General features: G+C 38.1%; 1 protein-coding gene across 1 annotated transcript in view; it reads right to left on the bottom strand.

Moving 5' to 3' along the window:
• LOC306873880 (ubiquitin carboxyl-terminal hydrolase 34-like) overlaps positions 1 to 18,400 on the bottom strand; it is a 50,263-nt gene that overhangs the window by 31,338 nt on the left and 525 nt on the right. Inside the window, exons 2-15 of the mRNA XM_079423406.1 lie at positions 13,069 to 13,156; positions 10,456 to 10,927; positions 8,676 to 8,726; positions 7,040 to 7,189; positions 6,895 to 6,962; positions 5,204 to 5,396; positions 5,062 to 5,123; positions 4,903 to 4,984; positions 4,724 to 4,816; positions 3,793 to 3,918; positions 3,520 to 3,649; positions 1,386 to 1,516; positions 534 to 1,309; positions 90 to 304 (exon numbers count right to left, since the gene is read on the bottom strand). Of these exons, the coding sequence (XP_079279532.1) occupies positions 90 to 304; positions 534 to 1,309; positions 1,386 to 1,516; positions 3,520 to 3,649; positions 3,793 to 3,918; positions 4,724 to 4,816; positions 4,903 to 4,984; positions 5,062 to 5,123; positions 5,204 to 5,396; positions 6,895 to 6,962; positions 7,040 to 7,189; positions 8,676 to 8,726; positions 10,456 to 10,927; positions 13,069 to 13,156 (2,637 nt within the window). The remainder of the gene's footprint in view (positions 1 to 89; positions 305 to 533; positions 1,310 to 1,385; positions 1,517 to 3,519; positions 3,650 to 3,792; positions 3,919 to 4,723; positions 4,817 to 4,902; positions 4,985 to 5,061; positions 5,124 to 5,203; positions 5,397 to 6,894; positions 6,963 to 7,039; positions 7,190 to 8,675; positions 8,727 to 10,455; positions 10,928 to 13,068; positions 13,157 to 18,400) is intronic.

Here is an 18,400-nt window from a genome sequence, read left to right as displayed (position 1 = left end):
TTAGAAACAACTTAAAACCTAGCAACACCCTAGAAACCACCCGGAACATCCTAGCACTGTGGCAGCAGTCTTAGGAGATGTGTATGTACCTTGCACCAGATGTTCGTGGTATATGGAGGCCAGGTTGGGCAGATGCTGCTGCAGGTGTGAGCTGAGCTCAGCATGCGAGTTGATCTGGACCAGCTCCTCCTCACAGCCGGACTCCTCTCCGTCAAAATCCGCCATGTTCTTCTCGGATTTGGCACTGACTTGGGAACTGCTGCAGCTCACGTCATCGGCGCTCAGCATGTCCTCCACCATGTGACTGTGGAGAGTGAAAGTTTGTGTTTAGAGTAGGTTACCAGAAGACACAATGGCTGTCTACCTAGGCAACACTTTAAGGCATCAAAGCAACCTTTTAAGACACCTACTCTGAGCAGGCAATCTCAAAAAGTTCCATTGCAGTTAGGATGCTGCCTATGTAGATAGCCAGGATGCTTTCTAGGTTTTGGAACAGAGGTAATGTCAATATCATATTAAAGAGTTAGCCTCACCCATCATGGTGGTGGTGATGATGATGGTGTTGCTGAGGGCTGATGAAACGCCTGCAGTTAAAGAGCTCGTTGCCCATGGCCTCCGTCAGGAAGTCCGCCGGTCGAGGCATGCAGGGCGGCTCCTGGGAAACAGACGCTCCGTGTGAGGAGCCCATCTCTGTGCTGCCCTGCTGTGGTTGCTGGGGGTTTTGGGATTGGGAATGTGAGGAGGGATCAACCTGCTCTCCCGACGTTCCCTCCAGGCACACGGATGAAGAAGAGCACGGCTCGAGGATCCTAAGGGAAGGCGAGGCTACCATGGCAGCGGCTGCCTCAGGGGTGAAGGGAATGGATTTGGTTTTGGAAAGTCCTGGAGTGGAGGCGATGGAGCCAGGAATGCCAGGTGGAATTCCGGGTCGCTGCGGAGGACCCTGGACCTCTCCGAGTGCTTCGCCGGCTTTGCGTTTGCGCAGCTCTGATGTAGACGGCTCCCTTGTGTCTCGGGTTTCTTTCTGAGGGTTGCCCTCGGAGGCAACGGCGGGCCTGTCATCTTCATCATCCTCGTCATCGTCTTCGTCATCCTCATCGTCGTCCTCTTCTTCTTCCTCATCCTCTTCCTCTTCCTTCAGGGCCTCGCTGTCAGCCATGTCGTCGGAGTGCAGCTCGCTGCCTGGGCTACCTGCTGATTGGCTGGCTCGGCTGGATCCAGCCTCGTTGCTGGATGCCTCGCTGCGGCCGCTGCTGCTGCCCTCCTCGCCGCTGTTGGCCGTCTCGTCTGAACTGCCCTGCAGAGACTCCTGCGGAACGGCAAAAACCACTCAAATGGAGCTCAGTGACATCTGTTTACAAATCATATTTTGGAAAATGTGTTACCTCCGTGTCCGACAGCCTCTGCTGCCCTCGTTTTCCACTGCTCATGATTGGCTCGTCCATCTCCATGTCACTTCCTCCACTGTGATGTGTGTCGCTGTTGTCACTGCTCTCCGGGCTTCCTGCAGGAGAACCTGGGGGAAAATTAAAATACAACTGAAATTTTATGCAAAAACTTGCTACACTGAGATCTGAAGCATAGTGGCTAAATAAATGAGTAAATAAATTAGGGCTGTCAAAATTTAAATTTGAACAAAAATTCATTTTAACAGCACTAATTTTATTATTGCACGAGTAACACAGCGTGCATTTTCTGTTTGACCCATGGCCTAGCCCGTATTTGGAGAAATGGAGATGCACAGTGTTGCAAACTTATGCAAACTTTGTCGCTAGATATACCAAATCTTGCGGCTTCTTGGACAACCCTTATTTAGTTTCTGAGACTCTCCAGTACTTTCGCTCGAGCGCGAGGTCTTGTTCCCAGCGCACGCACACATCTCTCTCTCTCTTTATCTGCGTCTGCTCTGTTCAGCGAGCAGCAGCGCTTTCAGTTAAAATGTTGCTTCGCTAATGTTACATACAAGTATAGCCGAAATCAAAGCAAAGGTATTGTCTTTATCTAATGTGTATTTGATTTCATCAGACGACGGCTCGATTATAAATCAGGATTTTTGTGCAGATTAACATCTTGAAAGGGAGAGCTGGTTATGTAGTCTTAATGGGTCACGTTTCAGTCACTATTTCAAATTAATTCCGCTGTCTGAAAACTAGTGCCTTTTCGTTTTAAAACGGCGTTTTAGAATGAAAACGATCCTCGTTTACAATGGCATTTCCACTGCGAAACGATCTCCATTTACACTACACAACCGAAAACGCATGTCACGTGACCATTCATGCAGGTACAACCATAGATATGTATAGGTAGATACCCTATTATTTAGATGGCGGACACGTCTGTGTGCTTGGAGCGGTCGAATGTGGAATCAACCCATACATATCTATGGGTACAATAATGCACATGATGTTATTGTTTACACGGTCGTCAAGGATACTCAGAGCGAATGTGGGCAGGCACGCCATCGTTTTCAAAAGTCTCCGTTTTGGTCCGTTTACACTGATACACAACCCCGGAGTTTTCAAACTAAAACGGGGTCTGCAGCATTTTCAAAATTCTCGGTTTTCAACCTCGAAAACGCCGGAGTAGTGTAAACGATAGGCGTAACCGTAGCAAAAGTTATGCGTTTTAAAACGAAAACGAACTAGTGCAAACGGGGCCTTACTCTAGTCTATTTTGATCACTACTGTACACAGTGTTTATATCCAAACTATACATTTTTATCCCAGTACTTCTGTGATTATTTGAGTGTTTGTAACAGAAATAATGATACTGTGTGGTTGAAAAGATTGTGACGCGGTTTCATTCATATACATGATAGCTGCCTCCTCAGGTCAGCGGCAGCACGAACGCAGATTTAAATGTTCAAATCACACTGGTCAGATCGTATCCTGCACGGACGAAAGAGTGATCACAGAGTTGTGATCGCACACGTCAAAGATGGAGGAATGAAACAGATGAATCATAGTAATTTAGGAATAGAATCACGTTGGTGTTTGAATTGCGTTCGTGATCTTTTAACAATCTGTTAAATTAAAGTGCTTTGTCATGATGGTGGTGACCCCTCTCTTGCAACATGTTTATCTTATCACAAATTTTATGCTTTTTCAGCTTCTGATCAAAAGTGTAGCCAAACTTTGGAGTGCTTAGATTACTTGAGCAAGGTCCTGGCAGATCGCCAGGTCAGGTCCTCACAGATGAAGAAAAAAAAAAAAAAAAAGAAAAAAAAAAAAGGGCGGCACAATCGGTAGGCAGAATCGAAAATTTTTATTTTACAAGTATTTTTCGATTCCTGACCTTACGTATCCAATTCTGGAATTGGAATCAACTTTCAATTCCCAACCCTAGTGGCTAAATAAATAAATAAACAACAAAACAAAAATAAAATTCCTGGATTCTGATCTAAATTTAATACAATAATTTAAAAAGCTTGGAATACACAAAAACCAACTTCAAACTGAGAAATCTCAATCTTAATTCTTTGGCATGCACATCAAAAAGCAGATGTCAAACACTACACACCTTTCTTGTTGCCCATGGGAATGTTGGTGTTGAGCAGGGAGGCGAAGGAGCTCTGTTTGGACAGCTGAGTTTTGGCTGCCAGAGCGTTATTCCACAAGGCCTTGATCAGCATGGAAGCCAAATACAGCGTCTACACAAGCAGAGAAACAACTCAAAACACATACTGGATGGCCAGGTAAAATACAGCTATTTTAGTCTATTTCAAAGTATAAAGTGTAAAGTGACTGTGTGTAATTCTAACATGTGCAGATACAGTGTGAGTGTGTGTGGTACCTGCTCGGTGTGTGCGCTGGGGTGTAACCCTGACACCAGACTAAGCACATGCCGCAGAGGAACAGGGTCCAGGTTCTTTATGAGCGAGGGGAACAGGTCATGGATGTAGCGACTGCAGTGTTTCAGCTAAAAACAGAGACAGAGAGACCTGTTCAACATTACTGTATGAGGAAATAAATGAGAATCAAAGGCCGAACAGAGAAAGAGTGTTTGTGTTCTTGTTTCCCACTATGATCAAAAGGACAGAATATCAGAAAATCTACTCTAAAATGTAGTAATATCTCTACAAATGACTTTGTGAGGACAAACCTAATAGATAAAATATTAATATGTAGTAATGGCTCTACAGGAAATTGGAAAAAAAAAAATTGCTTTAGTAATATTTATATTACTATCTCGAATGATTTTTATTTCTATATTTTTAATTTTCATGAAAATTTCATTATGTGCTCTTGTCATTTTAATTAGTTGTGTTTTTAACATTTCTATTTAGCTTTCAGTTTTAAATTCAGTAATTTAAGCATTACATTTTAAAATTGTATATAACTTAATTTTGTATATTTTTTTAAAATAAGTTTGTTAAATTTATATATAAATTAAAGCTTTTCTTCCATCTAACAAAAATGTGATTTAATATATATATAAAAAAAAAATATCACATTATTTACGTATATTTACATAAAATATACATGTTATTTTTTCACAAAATTGAATTAAAAATATTAATTAAATATTTTTATTTCTGATATGATAACTGAATGTTTCAAAATGCACACAATGTAAGTGTTGTTATTGTTAAATAAAACCACAACTATCCCACAGCATTGTGGGATCAAGTGTTACTTATTTACTATAGTTTACATCTTTACAAATGTTTGCTATGCAAAAAATGTGAAATTTATGTGAAATGAGTTTTTGTGTGCGCGCGCACCTGAGCGGCGGCCCAAATACAGTCCACATGTTGAGTGCTCAGCCTGCCCTCGGCTGCCAGGAAGTTCAGGATCACTTGGCACTGTTTAATGATCTACAGCAGAAACAAGACGAGCACAATCAGAAATAATAAACCTTTAGTCAGCGTCCAAAGAAACTATGAAAGTCTACTGGACTCACCTCAATGTGCAAATTTGGTCCAAATATGTGCTCCACAACATTGTTGTTGATGAGCCAATCAGCAAGTTCCTTTGCTATCGACCTGAAAGAGGAAAGAAAGATGTCAATACACGTCTAGATCGACTGAACTACTAATAACAGTGGACTCGTCGCACTCACGTCTCAGTGTCAGACACCAGGGACTCGTTATTACAGACGTCATTGAAGGTGTGCAGCTGATTCTACAGAAACACAAGCACAGATCACTCAACACAGGCTGGAGACAATGGAAGAAGAGTTCTTGTGTTTTTGTGTCTCGTACCGTGATCTGGCTCAGGCCGGCCAGTCTCATGGTGAGCGTTGGACTCATGAAGTATTTAAATGCCAGATCCAAACTCTCTCTGTCAAAACACAGCGCGCTGTCCAACGGCTCCTTCACCGTGCTCCACATCAGATCGGCCATGTTACGTGCCGCGCCCTGCCGCAGCTCCTGATCCGACAACTTACACAGATACCTATAGACAGAGATTCACATTAAACCAGACATGTTAGGTGTGACTGCATGAGTCAGGTGCATAAAAACAACTGATCACAAAGGGTCATCCACCTAGAATGGCCCACTTCAAAACGACAGGCTGACGACTCAAAAGCATTGCTGTAGCTGCAATTTATATTAGTTTTTTCAAACTGATGGACTAGTTAAAAGTATTTTCTAATCATTAACACGCTAATTGTATTTAAGCTGAAGCATTCTTTTCAGGATATGCATCAAAAATCCATTTGTATTTATAAAGCATAACAAATAAAAGCTTAAACAAAAGCCAGTAAAATAGTCTGAATGACAGAGCACTTCAGTGGCTTGACAATAACATTTACACAATTAAAAAAAAAATAGAGCAATATAATGTAATTTGTTACATAACAGCAGTATGATTTGCAGTTTTTCACTGTTATTTCTTTTATTTCAAAGTTTCCTTTTGCAAAGGAAAAAAAACTATTTATAAAAAAAATTGAAATGTATCATACATGATAAATTGTATCTAAATGTGCGGATTTGTATATAATAATTGTATAATATAATATAATATAATAGATCTGTCCAGTCTTTAAGAAGTGACACTACATTTCTATGTGGATGAATATTTATAGAACATAAAAATATAATAATAATTTGAGGTAGGACTACTGTCTAGATGGACTAATATTTATATGATATGTAGATTTGTATAAAATGTAGTGCTGTCAAACGATTAATCGTGATTAATCGCATCCAGAATAAAAGTTTGTGTTTACATAATATATGTGTGTGTACTGTGTTTATTTATTATGTATATATAAACACACAGACATACTATATATATATATATATATATATAGAAAATATTTACATGTTTTACATGTATATATTTATATTACAGATAAATAAATTTAATATATAAACATAACAATTTTCTTAAATATATACATGTGTGTCTGTATTTATATAGACATAATATATATACAAAATTTTTTTTATTTAAACAAAAACTTTTATTTTGGATGCGATTAATCGTGATTAATTGTTTGACAGCACTAATAAAATGTAATAATATAATGGTGGTTTGGACTACTTTTCAAGATGGATGAATATTTACAGTTTAATAATATATAATATGACACAGAAATCTCCGTGTGAATACACTAATACACTCTCTCTGTGTGCTGCTCTAATCCTGTCTGGCTCGAGTCACGTGACCAGCACTCTCTCAGGTCCCCTGCCAGCCGTCTGGCTCCCCCCAAGGTCAGGTGAGGAGAGCCGTGGAGACTGTTGCTATGGTGAGGGATGCTCTTCCTAGCAACTCAGCAGAGAACAGATTCTTGGCGGTAGCGCACTTTCTAAGAGTAGCCTGAATCTCTTTATATCTCTCAGTCAGGTTTGATTAGATGAAACATATTCCTGATATTTTGATATTAATTCCACTTGGCAACAAATGATTTTGAAGCTTTAGGTCCAGTTCAGAAAGGTGTTCTTACCTGATAACGTAAGTGCGAAAAGGGATGATGTGCTGCATCACAGCGGGAATGTGCAACCATATTCTGATCTGTACACACAGAAGAACAATCTCTGATTGGTTACGGGTCAGACTCTGGTATATTTGACTAGGTTTGTGTGACTCACGTTAGAGACGATGGTGATGAAGGCATGTGCGATGGCGAAGGGGAGAGAGTCAGGAGCGCCGAACTCAAAGCAGTCCTTCATCAGAGAGAGGCCGTGCTTCCCACAGAACATACACACATATCGCAGCAAGTGCAGAGGGACCTCCACGTCCTGAAACACACACACAATAGAATCCCTTAAAACACACCCAAATCATTTCCCTAAATTATGGCCAAAAAAAAAAAACACTGCATGACTGTGTGGTCACATGACTCAGCGTAGGATGCCATTAAAGTATTGAAACCAAATTTAAAATGAGTTTAATCAGTATATTCTTCAGATCTCACTGACTGGTCAATTACGAGTGAGACTGACAATGACTTCTCCTGAAATTTCTTTTTTATGCAAATTAATGCACTGAATTTAATGGTTTTATGAATGATTTACACAGAAATTCATTCAGCCTGTATTTCATGAATAAACCACAAAAAAACCTTTGAGCTGTTCTTATGACTTAATATGTATTACATTATACTGTATGGATATAATATCACATTATATTATATGACTAACAGATATTGCCATGTGACTATATGACTGTCACATTAAATAAAGTAAACATGTAACCATGTAAACAAACCATGTGTGATCTAGTATCTTTCAAAATTATATTACTGGTAATCAATTACACAATAATCAAAAAATATACTTATAAGTGATATATTAAAATGCTGTAATAATATTATCATCACAACAATACACATATGTGTGTGTGTGTGCGCATGTATGTATGTGTATATATATATATATATATATATATATATACACACACACATACATATATATATACACATGCATATACACACACACACATACATATATAAATATATATACACATATATGAATGATGTGACTACAATATTAGATTATTTTATATTATAAGAATAACATTGTATTTTTTATAAAACATATATAGCAAACATGAGGTATGAAGACCATATCTTAACTAGTACTAAAGTCATACAGATTATTAATACAATAATATAATAATATATTAGTCATATAATTACCAGACAAATGTCTTTTAAGTAATATATTAAGCTGTTGTAATTATATAATAATCATCACAACATTATAATAATATAATATATAATATAATAATGATCATTATTATTATACAATATTATTATTGCATGTCAAGTTTAATCATTATTTTTATTAAAATAAAATCTACATGTGTGCAAAAATATTAAATATTATTTAATACTTTGCACACAATTCAAGCAAAGACTATGAGAAACAATCAACAGATGAATCAAAATAGTTGCAGGCAAGACTATTTACAGGCTTCAAAAAGATGCCAGAGTCTTTTTTATTAAAAAAACGGAAACATCCTTATATAGCGTTTGAGTACGAATAGTTTGTATTTAATTACTAAAACATGTGATGATTCATGGGCGCAGATGAATGACGCTAGCCGACGTCTAAACAGGGAACATCTCGTACTTTCACACACAGGACACACCTAGCCGTGATCTCAGAGTCAGTTAAATCTAGTCCTGCTTCATCCACTCAGCATCTATTGTGGTCATGAATTATCTCTAAACGGTGTAATCAAGCCCATCATAATGAGAGAGAGAGAGAGAGAGAGACTTACATTCATATCACAGAAAGAGCCAAGGATATTGCTCTCTTGTGCTGAGATGTCCTGAGGACAAAAACAACAAACGGATATTAGAAAAGACAGCGACCCAAATAAAACCATACTCAACTTTTCAACAGAAAACAACTTCTATTTTTGTCTTGAGGATTTGTTGAGGTTATTCAGTTCATCCAAATCATTCAGCAATAATTAAGCAATAATTACTTCTGTTGAGGCCAAATGGTAGGTTGGCAAAGTAAAAAAGCTTTCAACTAGGAACAGGCACAAGTACTTTAGTACTGACAACAATGATCAGTCAGGAAATACAGATTTTACACGCACTTGAAAAATCAGATTTAGACTATTCTTTTTAATATGTTGTTAAAATGATTGTAGCTCAGCTTCGTTTAGTACATGTATGCATATATGTATTACAACTGGCCTTGACGTTGTGAGCATACTCTGAAAGACAAAAGTAAAGTGTGATGTGCATTTAATCCATCAAATATTCTATTACGCACCGTGTCGTGTATACTTGCGCAGCAGTCTTTATTGGTCAGTCTGACTACACAATAACCTGATTAAAACTGCACATGTAAATGAACTTAACTGCATGACTGAAATGCAATAACATCTACAGAAAGAGCATCAAAAAAGGAACAACTTTTAATTTTGAGATTTTTTCAGGCATCATTTTTGGTAAAGCAAGCTTGAAGAGAATCAAATGAATCAATATGATTCATACCGAAGCGGGTTAATTTGGATAATGGCTTAAAATTTATATGCATTATATGAAAATTCACTCCATTTCATAAATGAATTTACTAGATATTATTGTGAACTATTAAAGGGGTCATGAACTTTAACCCGCCTACCGATTTGCGCATGCAGTGTTTTACAAGAGAGGTGAACGAGCAGGTCTACACAGAAACCAAACGATAAAGATGGCTCTGAAAACAACAAGACACGAATTTGAATAAAGTTTTTTTTTTTGCAAACAAAAAGTATTCTCGTAGCTTCGTAAAATTATGTCTTACGGGTTTGGAAGAACATGAGGGTGAGTAATTCATGACAGAATTTTAATTTTTGGGTGAACTATCCCTTTAAAACCTCCACAATTGAGTACAAGCCTGAGTGTAATGCCAAGTAATGCCAACATCTCAAAATCCAATCCACAATTGGAACTATAGGGCTGGGACACACCAAGATGACGGTCGGGCGTCGAGCTGATGGCGAGCGACAGTTTACACGATTCAGCGTGTTGAATCGACGTAGGGACCATCGGCGAAAGGGAGAACACTGATTGGATGTTCAGTTTAGCGAACGAGTCAGTGCCCGAGAATTACAACGAAAGTGAAAGAAGGCTGTTTAAATGGTACGTGATCTTTCCCAATCATTCTAATACGCAAATGTTTTTATAACATGAGCCGCTTAACATGATTAAAGTTATCAACATTACTGATATTCAAAATGGTAAGCAAGCACTGATTTGTTTACGTTTCTTATATCTGCGTTTATCTCGTATATCTTTGTTTTCTCCTTTTGAATGACGAATATATACTATTGATAAATGCTGATATGGACAGTTAATTCCTCTCATGCATTCGCAGAACGCACGGGTTAGTGTGCCGTTGGCTGTAGTCTGTGCGGTGTGTTCGGGTGCAGCTTTCTGCTCCGACGCTGCCGACGCGAGGAGACAACACCGTCGGCTTGGTGTGTCCTGGCCTTTAAAGGCCTCAAAAAACCCTTGGAATCCAGACTGTTGAAAACTGTTTCCTATATGAGCGAGTATTACCTCTATAGTGGGGTGTGTGTTGTGTTTGTAGGCCGTGTACAGGGGGAACTGGATCTGAAAGATCTTGGCAGCGCACAGCAGCAGTTTCTCCTGGTCTTCTGTGCTCCAGGATGCAAACGGGTCCAGGCTGCTCTCGTTCACGCTCTCGCCCGCCATGGGTTCACTGAGCTTGGGCTGGGGATCCGGTTTGACCCCCTGATTTTGGTTCTTGTGCAGATCTCCATCCTCCACTCCGCCATCCTCTTCAGCCGAGTCCCGTTCCACATTCAGTGGCTCGTCCTCACTGGGCGATGGCTGTGGCTGGGCAGAGCCCCATTCAGACTCTGCCCCCTCAGTCCTAGTGTTGCCATGGCCACTGCGTAGACGGTCCCTAAAGTTGGTTACTTGGACAATGACCAAGTTAATGAGGGCATAAACCAGTTGGCTGAACACCTCGAGGTGTTTGTATTCCTTGAAACAGCACAGACACTGCCTGCAGATGAACACGGAGAGAATCGGTCATTCACAAGGATCTCGCATCTAATGTGCTTGTTAATGAAAACTTTTGGCTACTTTAATGGTGCTTTTAGCTACCAAGGAGACCATTGTACACCGAGTTCTGTTTAACACACTTGACAGTTTAAATCCAATCCAAACAACAGGTTTGGATTGGATTTAACACACAAAACATATTAATGAAAAATCATCCATGATGACAAAGAAAACAACAACATGATGCAGGATGGAGCAGAAAACATGAATGAATGAATGGAGTGAGTGAGTGAGTGAATGAATGAGTATGCGAGTGAACAAGAGAAATTAACAAATGAGCAAATCAGTGAGCGAATGAGAATAAATGAGCAAATCAGTGAGTGAATCAGTGAGAGAATGAGAATAAATGAATGAGCGAATCACTAAGCGAGTGAGAATGCATTAATGAGCGAGTCAGTAAGCGAGTGAGATTGAATGAATTACTAAATTAGTTAGTGAATCAATGAGTGAATAAGTATGTGACTGAACAATAGAATGAATGAATTAGCAAGTCATTGTGCAAATCAGTGAGCGAATGAGAAATGAATGAGCGAATCAGTAAGTGAATGAGAATGAATGAATGAGTCATTGAATCAGTGAAAGAATGAGAACGAATGAATGAGTCATTGAATCAGTGAAAGAATGAGAATGTATGAATGGGCAAGACAGTGAGTCACAGAGAGCAAATCAGTAGGCGAATCAGTTAGCGAATGAGAATGAATTAGAGTTGTAACGATATACCGGTACGACAGTCTATCGCGGTTTGAACGTACACGGTTATCATACCGTAAACATTTGCATATCTATGGTTTCGATATGAAAAAAAAAATTAATGAAAAAAATATATATAATAATCTCACCCGCGCATATGCAATTTATTTCGGCTGCTTCACTCTGCTGAAATGACAGAGACAGAGATTGTATCTAATCTCCATCCCCCGCCGAAAAAAAGTTTAAATTTGCAGTATGGGAATACTTTGGATATTAAAAAAAAAAAAAAACACAAACGTGGGGTTGTCCTTGAGGACGAATCCAATTTGCAAAAAATGTGGACGCAAAGTGGCTGCAAAGGCAGGCAATACATCCAACATGTTCGCTCATATTCCCAGACATCATCCCTCCGTGCAGATAAAGGTATGTCGCATTTATAACAAGTTTTAAGGCCGTATAATTCCCATGATGCAGAGGGAATCCCGGTGCAGTCGTGAACATGGGATTTACAGAATAACGTTAACGAGGTTGTCACTTAAAACGCGCAGATGCATGGATAAATCAAAAGTAGATATGAGTGGTGCCGTTTTATCTACTACATACTGAAGTATGCATGCATGACACTACTGGTGTTTTCAGCGTCTACATAAACATGAACATCTGCAGAGCTGCTCTGAGAGAAAACTAGCTTTGAGAAAAACCATTGTCAAAATACACTAAACTCAAAAGTCTGCTAAAACTTAAAACACAAAGTGTTGTTAAATTTTCATTTGATAACATTTTAAAACATTAATTAAAATGTTAAAGTGTGATATAGATATACATAAGGCTTATGGCTTTATTTGGTCATTTTTTTCCCTCAGAAGGGAGGCTTACTTTCATTAAAATGATTTCAAGTTTGTTGCGATAAAGGATTTGTTCACTCAAATAACTTGTTCTTATTCTTTTAAGAGTCATTGTTACTGATAAGAATTTAATATATACCGTGAAATTTTCTGAAACGATTATCATACCGTGAAAATCTCATACCGTTACAACCCTAGAATAAATAAATAAAGACAGTGAGTGAGTGGACAAGGGAATCAATGAATGTGTCAGTGAATGAATCTGCAAGCAATTGAAAGAGTGACTGAGTGAATGAATGAATGTACGACACATTGCAGTGAGTGAATGAATGACAAATGACTGATTGTTTGAGTAATAGGTTAGGAATAAACATCTGAGTGAGTGAGAAGTCAATGAGGGAATGGATGAGTGAATTAACTGGACAAATGAGCAACAGAGAAGTGAACAAATGAAGAAACAAACTTATAAACAACCAATCATGGAATGAATGAGTAACTATGTTTGAAAGCGTTAATGAAGTGAATATGTGAATGACTGAGTGCTGACCTCTGTGGCCATGTGCTGATGTAAGTGAAGACTCTTAAGGCATGCTCCTTCTTCAGCTGCAGGCCGTCTGAGCTGTCTGCATCCGAGACTGAGACACACACACACACACAGACAGAGAAAGAAAGCTGTTAATGAACTGGCTACAGGGTTCTAGAGCTCTCTGGGATCAGATCAGTGTTAGAGACACAGCAAACACAAGTACAAATGCTGAAAGACGACTTACACAACAAGATTTAATACTTTATGTCAGAGATTTTTCCAAATCATAAAGTAAGAGAAACAGTGATTCAGCACAACAACAAAAAAATCTGTAAAACAACCCAAACTCAAGACACATCAAATGAAAACCAGTGAAACTGGCAGATAATAGTCAAAACAGAACGTCCTGTCCAAGACAGCACTCTCACGCTGTAAAAAAATGTCATTTTAATGTTAAAAGACTGCATAAATGCTACAGTGAATGATAATAACCAGTGAAAATCTGTAATTAGTAATGAGACATTTTACAGTACCATTGCTGTTTAATGTACAGCTGACATACCCAAAATTCCCTGCGTGACAATTTTGCCATTTGTTTTTTTTTATTATTGAAATAAATATTTCTGCTTGCTTTTTTCATATCAGTTAGGCCTATGTGCATTAGGGGTTTTGTGTTTCATCTTGTGTTAAATAAATACTTACAGCGTTTTTTAATGTGTCCATGATGGTGTTTTGTGTTAGTGACATTCGGCACCTTCTATGTATAAATATTAATCTCAGCTTGAGGAAAAACTACTTGTGATGGACTTTGATTCGACATGCGACAGAATTTGGTCCTTTGGTATATTATTATTATTTCAGTTAATAAAATATACATTTTTAATGCAAATTTACGTTAAATCTGTAAAACTTATGTTGCATTTTTTTCACTTCAAAGTTATGGCAACCTATTTTTTTTTTAACCATACATTTCTTTGATTTTATGCTCATTACAGATGATCACATGACACTCTATCCCAACTCTATCCCAACAAACCGCACAATTAATGGTTTCCACAGTGACGAGGGAGTTGCTGGACTCGGGAATGCTACCTTGGGGATGTAAAGTTCACTCGAGCAGCTGGTTAGCCTTGACCTACATGAGATTTTCGTTCTTTCTTTCTGTAAAACGGCTTTCCTGTCTTTTTTTTCTCTGCCGTTTCCACACAGCTCTACAGTAACAATCCAGGGCATTGTGTTCAAGGACTGAGAAACAGTTTGACGGCGCTGTGATATGAGGATCTGTTATCAAAGCTGAAAACTCGAAACCACAAAAGTACCAAAAATCCCTCAAAGTCTCACGGCACAGAAAAAAAAATACTGCATACAGTCTCGCTGAATTACAGCATTCGGTTCTTTTCAAGAGAAAAACAGTCCGACCTTAATGACTTACAGAAATAATTCACCAAAAATGGACATTCTGTCATCATTTACTCGTGTTGTTCCAAGACTTTATTTATTTAAACTTAATGTCTCCGGTGGAACATAAAAGAAGATATTTTGAAGAATGTTCATGCTTCTCTTTTTTCATATATAGCTGTACTACAAAAACAACAAAACGTACCATAAATAAGTCTTAACGACTTATATTTAACAAAAAAAGTTCTGAGATGAACAGAATAAACCAAGTCGGTTTTTGCTTGTTTTGCAATGATTTGCTGATTTGAATATGCAAGACACAAACACCATACAAGAGCTAAGATAGAGAATATTTTTAGCAAATGACAACTTTAATTTTGTCTGTTCTTTACACAAAGCTATCATATGACGTCAAAAAACTCGAAATATAGCATACAACTGCCTAAACTACTTTTACACTGCAATTTTAATCCTTTTTAAAGATTCAAAGTAGGGCTGCACGATTAATCAAATGTGATTGTCATGCACATCTTGTCAGTATAAAGCTGATTCTGTGATTAAACAAATAAAGCGAATGCAAGCATGTAGTCTTATGTTATGTGCAAAAAAGGGTTAAAATCACATTACATTCTATCATTGTAACATTGCAATCTAAAAACAGAAGTTAAATTTACTAAACTAAAAATGAAAATAAAAAAAGCACAGACTAATTGAGGAAAAGGCTATTTTGATTAACCCATTATATTATAAAGTTAGTGCTATCTTACAAATACACTTAATTGTAGGTTTAAAATTCTACATGCATCACATTTATTGCCCAACTACAAATATTTCAGCAAAATGTATATTTTTGTCAGAGTTACTGCACTCTGTCTGTTTGGCTCGCATGTGCACGGCGGCGCTCGTTCTAAATGAAGTCTGTGAAGTTTAGCGGAGAATAGCAAAGCAAAAGCTCATGCACTTCTGACAGCAAAATGGAAATATTTTCATGGCTTTCTGACATTTACAGATGGAGAATAGGCTATACCTGTGAAATGTAAGTTATGCATTAAGGAAAACAGCATCTCAAACACATTAAACAGCACGAGTAGCATCTCAGCCTCACAGGCAGCCTTTCTGTCAGAGCACCGTAATTTTATTACGATTTATCGTGCAGTCCTAATTCAAAGCTCCTGGTTACTGTATCTTTGCATTGAAAAGTGCAGCATGAACATTCTTTAAAACATCTCCTTTTGTAGTTCACAGAAAAAAGCAAGGCATATGGGAAAGGGGAAAGGGAAGTGGTGTGTGGCCAAGTATGGTGACCCATATTCGGAATTTGTGCTCTGCATTTAACCCATCCAAGTGTAGACACAGTAGTGAACATACACCCGGAGCAGTGGGCAGCCATTGCTGCGGCGCCCGGGGTTGGGGGTTCGGTCACCTCAGTCGTGGTATTGAGGGTGGAGAGAGTGTTGGTTATTCACTCCCCCCACCAACAATCCCTGCCGGACCTGAGACTCAAACCCCCAACTCTCTATCCACTAGACCACGACTACCACATATGGGTTTGGAGCATCATAAGGATGAGTGAACAATGATAAGGATCTCTTTAATAGAAGAACTTTTAAAAGAACTAGTGACTGTCTGGCTGGCTTTGACCTTTCAGAAAACGTGAAATTACAGTGTGCATAAACAGACTTCTGCTGACACTCAAATACACGCGCGCGCACACACGCACACACACTTAAGACTGCATTTAAGATATCTCCTGAACACAAACACACAGCACGCCGTGTCAGATTAACACGGTCAAACTGGCCCAAACAATTAAAGGGTGGTTCTGCTGTTTGTCTACACACAGCGTCTGAGGGGTCAGATGTTAAGCTGCACATGCACATATGGGGCTGCCACTCACTATGAGGGGGATACAGACACCAGACATGCCTGAAGGCCAAAAACACATATGCTAATGCACAAACATACAATGAAATATTGCAAATATTGATGTTTAAAATTAAATTAGTGTATGTAAAAAGTGCAATTATTAAATAGCATTCTTAAATTATTTAGAATATTAAATTATATATTAAAAATGTGATAATTATATAGGCCCTAGATACTTTTACCATTTGGCTCTTTTATCATCAAGCCCTACTAGTTGCTACCAAATAACACCAAATTGTTGGCACCCATGATTCTTGTTTACACAACACCATCGTCTTCCAGAACCTGCTGTCATATGGTGCCTACAAACATAATTCTATACATTTCAAATGCAAACGCTTGCACAAAGATCACATGGAAATAAAACAATTACATTCAAGCTACATGCAATAAGATGATCTAACACTTCAGTAACAAATGATGACAGCACTACAGGTGAGATTTCATTTAATAGAATAAAAGTTGCTTATACGTTACTTGGCAAAAAACCTCATGGTATGATTAGCCTATGTTTTTTGATGTTACTACACTAATGCCATGCATTTTGCACTTTGGTTATGATATGGTGCATGTAACAGGACAGTATAGTGATTTTACAATATGGTAACATAGGCTTTTTTTACATTATCATGGTAATTTCTCAAGATGGCACCGCGCTTGGCTCTCCAGTTGTTTTAGTGTTTTTGTTAGTTTTTCCTGTTTTTTGTTTTTTTTTTGTTTAAAACACCTGGCAATAAAGCTAATTCTGATTCTGATAATTCAACTGTATTCCTTAGTAATATCTAAACCCACGGTATAGGCCTATCAATGTCGCAATCATTCATTACCACAATTTATATCAAAATTCAACCTGCCATCATAACTTTTGTGTGTATGTACTATCATATTATGTTGCTACATGGTAACATGAAATAATGTTAAATTACTATGATAATGCAGAAAAAAACTAATATCGTGGTATACCAGTGTGGCAATCATTCAGTACAACAGTATTAAAGTACCACCTGACATTGAAACTGCACCACCACAGTACCATGTTTTTAGGACTTTACCATGGTAATGCCACATTTTCTGACATGTAGTATAGTGTTTTTATAATATGGCAACATAGTAATGTGATGCTTTTTAGTGACTCATGGTAATTCAGCTGCATTCTTCAGAGTACTAGGTATATCAACATGACAATCATTCAGAACCCTGGTATATATATCATAGTACAACAATATTATCTGATACTAAAGTTTTTGACATGCATCATGGTATTCTTTAAAGTATCATGCACATACTATGCTAATCCTTCAGTACATTGGTATATACCAAAGTGCATCTGACATTATAACTGTACCAGCAGAGTATTGGATTTTTTTTCTTCTTCTTCTTCTTCAAAATACCATCAGCACAATCATAATAGAGTCTAACATCATAACTGTACCAGCAGAGCACCAAGTTTTTTTGGACTTCCCCATAGTGATGTGATGCTTTTGACATATCACAGTAGTTCTTCCAAGGTCCATGTAAAAGCCTTTACTACAATGGTACATATCAAAGGGCCATGGTATTACTATCAGTCACTGTATAGCCAAGACATCAGTGCTGAAGCAAAGAAAGCGCATTTATCCACATCACACTCTCTCCATCCAACAAAGCACACAAACACTGTCTGATTCCTCCCAAGCAGAGCCATCAGAGGGCCAAAGACTGCTAAAAACTCACATCTCGACCGTCAGATCGCATGAGCCCTCATAAATCACCTGCTCGAGCAGATTTACACTGCAGTATAGATCGAGTTGGCTGATCAGATGCTGATCTGTGTGCATTTTGAAGGATGACAATGTCAAAAACACTTCTGCTTGGGCTAATGCTAATGCTAATGTCAGTCCAACTTCCCATCAGCCTCCAAGCATATTAAAACAAGCTGATGGTCAACGCACAACTAAAGATGTTTTCTGATGCTTCTGTTCAAAATACACAGCAGATTTTGTGGCTGCTCTTGTTTGACGATTTAATTCTGAAATAATGAGGGGCTAAC

Source organism: Barbus barbus (genome assembly GCF_936440315.1).
Source record: "Barbus barbus genome assembly, chromosome: 8".
NCBI classification, from domain to species: domain Eukaryota; kingdom Metazoa; phylum Chordata; class Actinopteri; order Cypriniformes; family Cyprinidae; genus Barbus; species Barbus barbus.
Note: the sequence above shows the minus strand (reverse complement) of the source record. Positions and strands in the feature narration are given on the sequence as shown.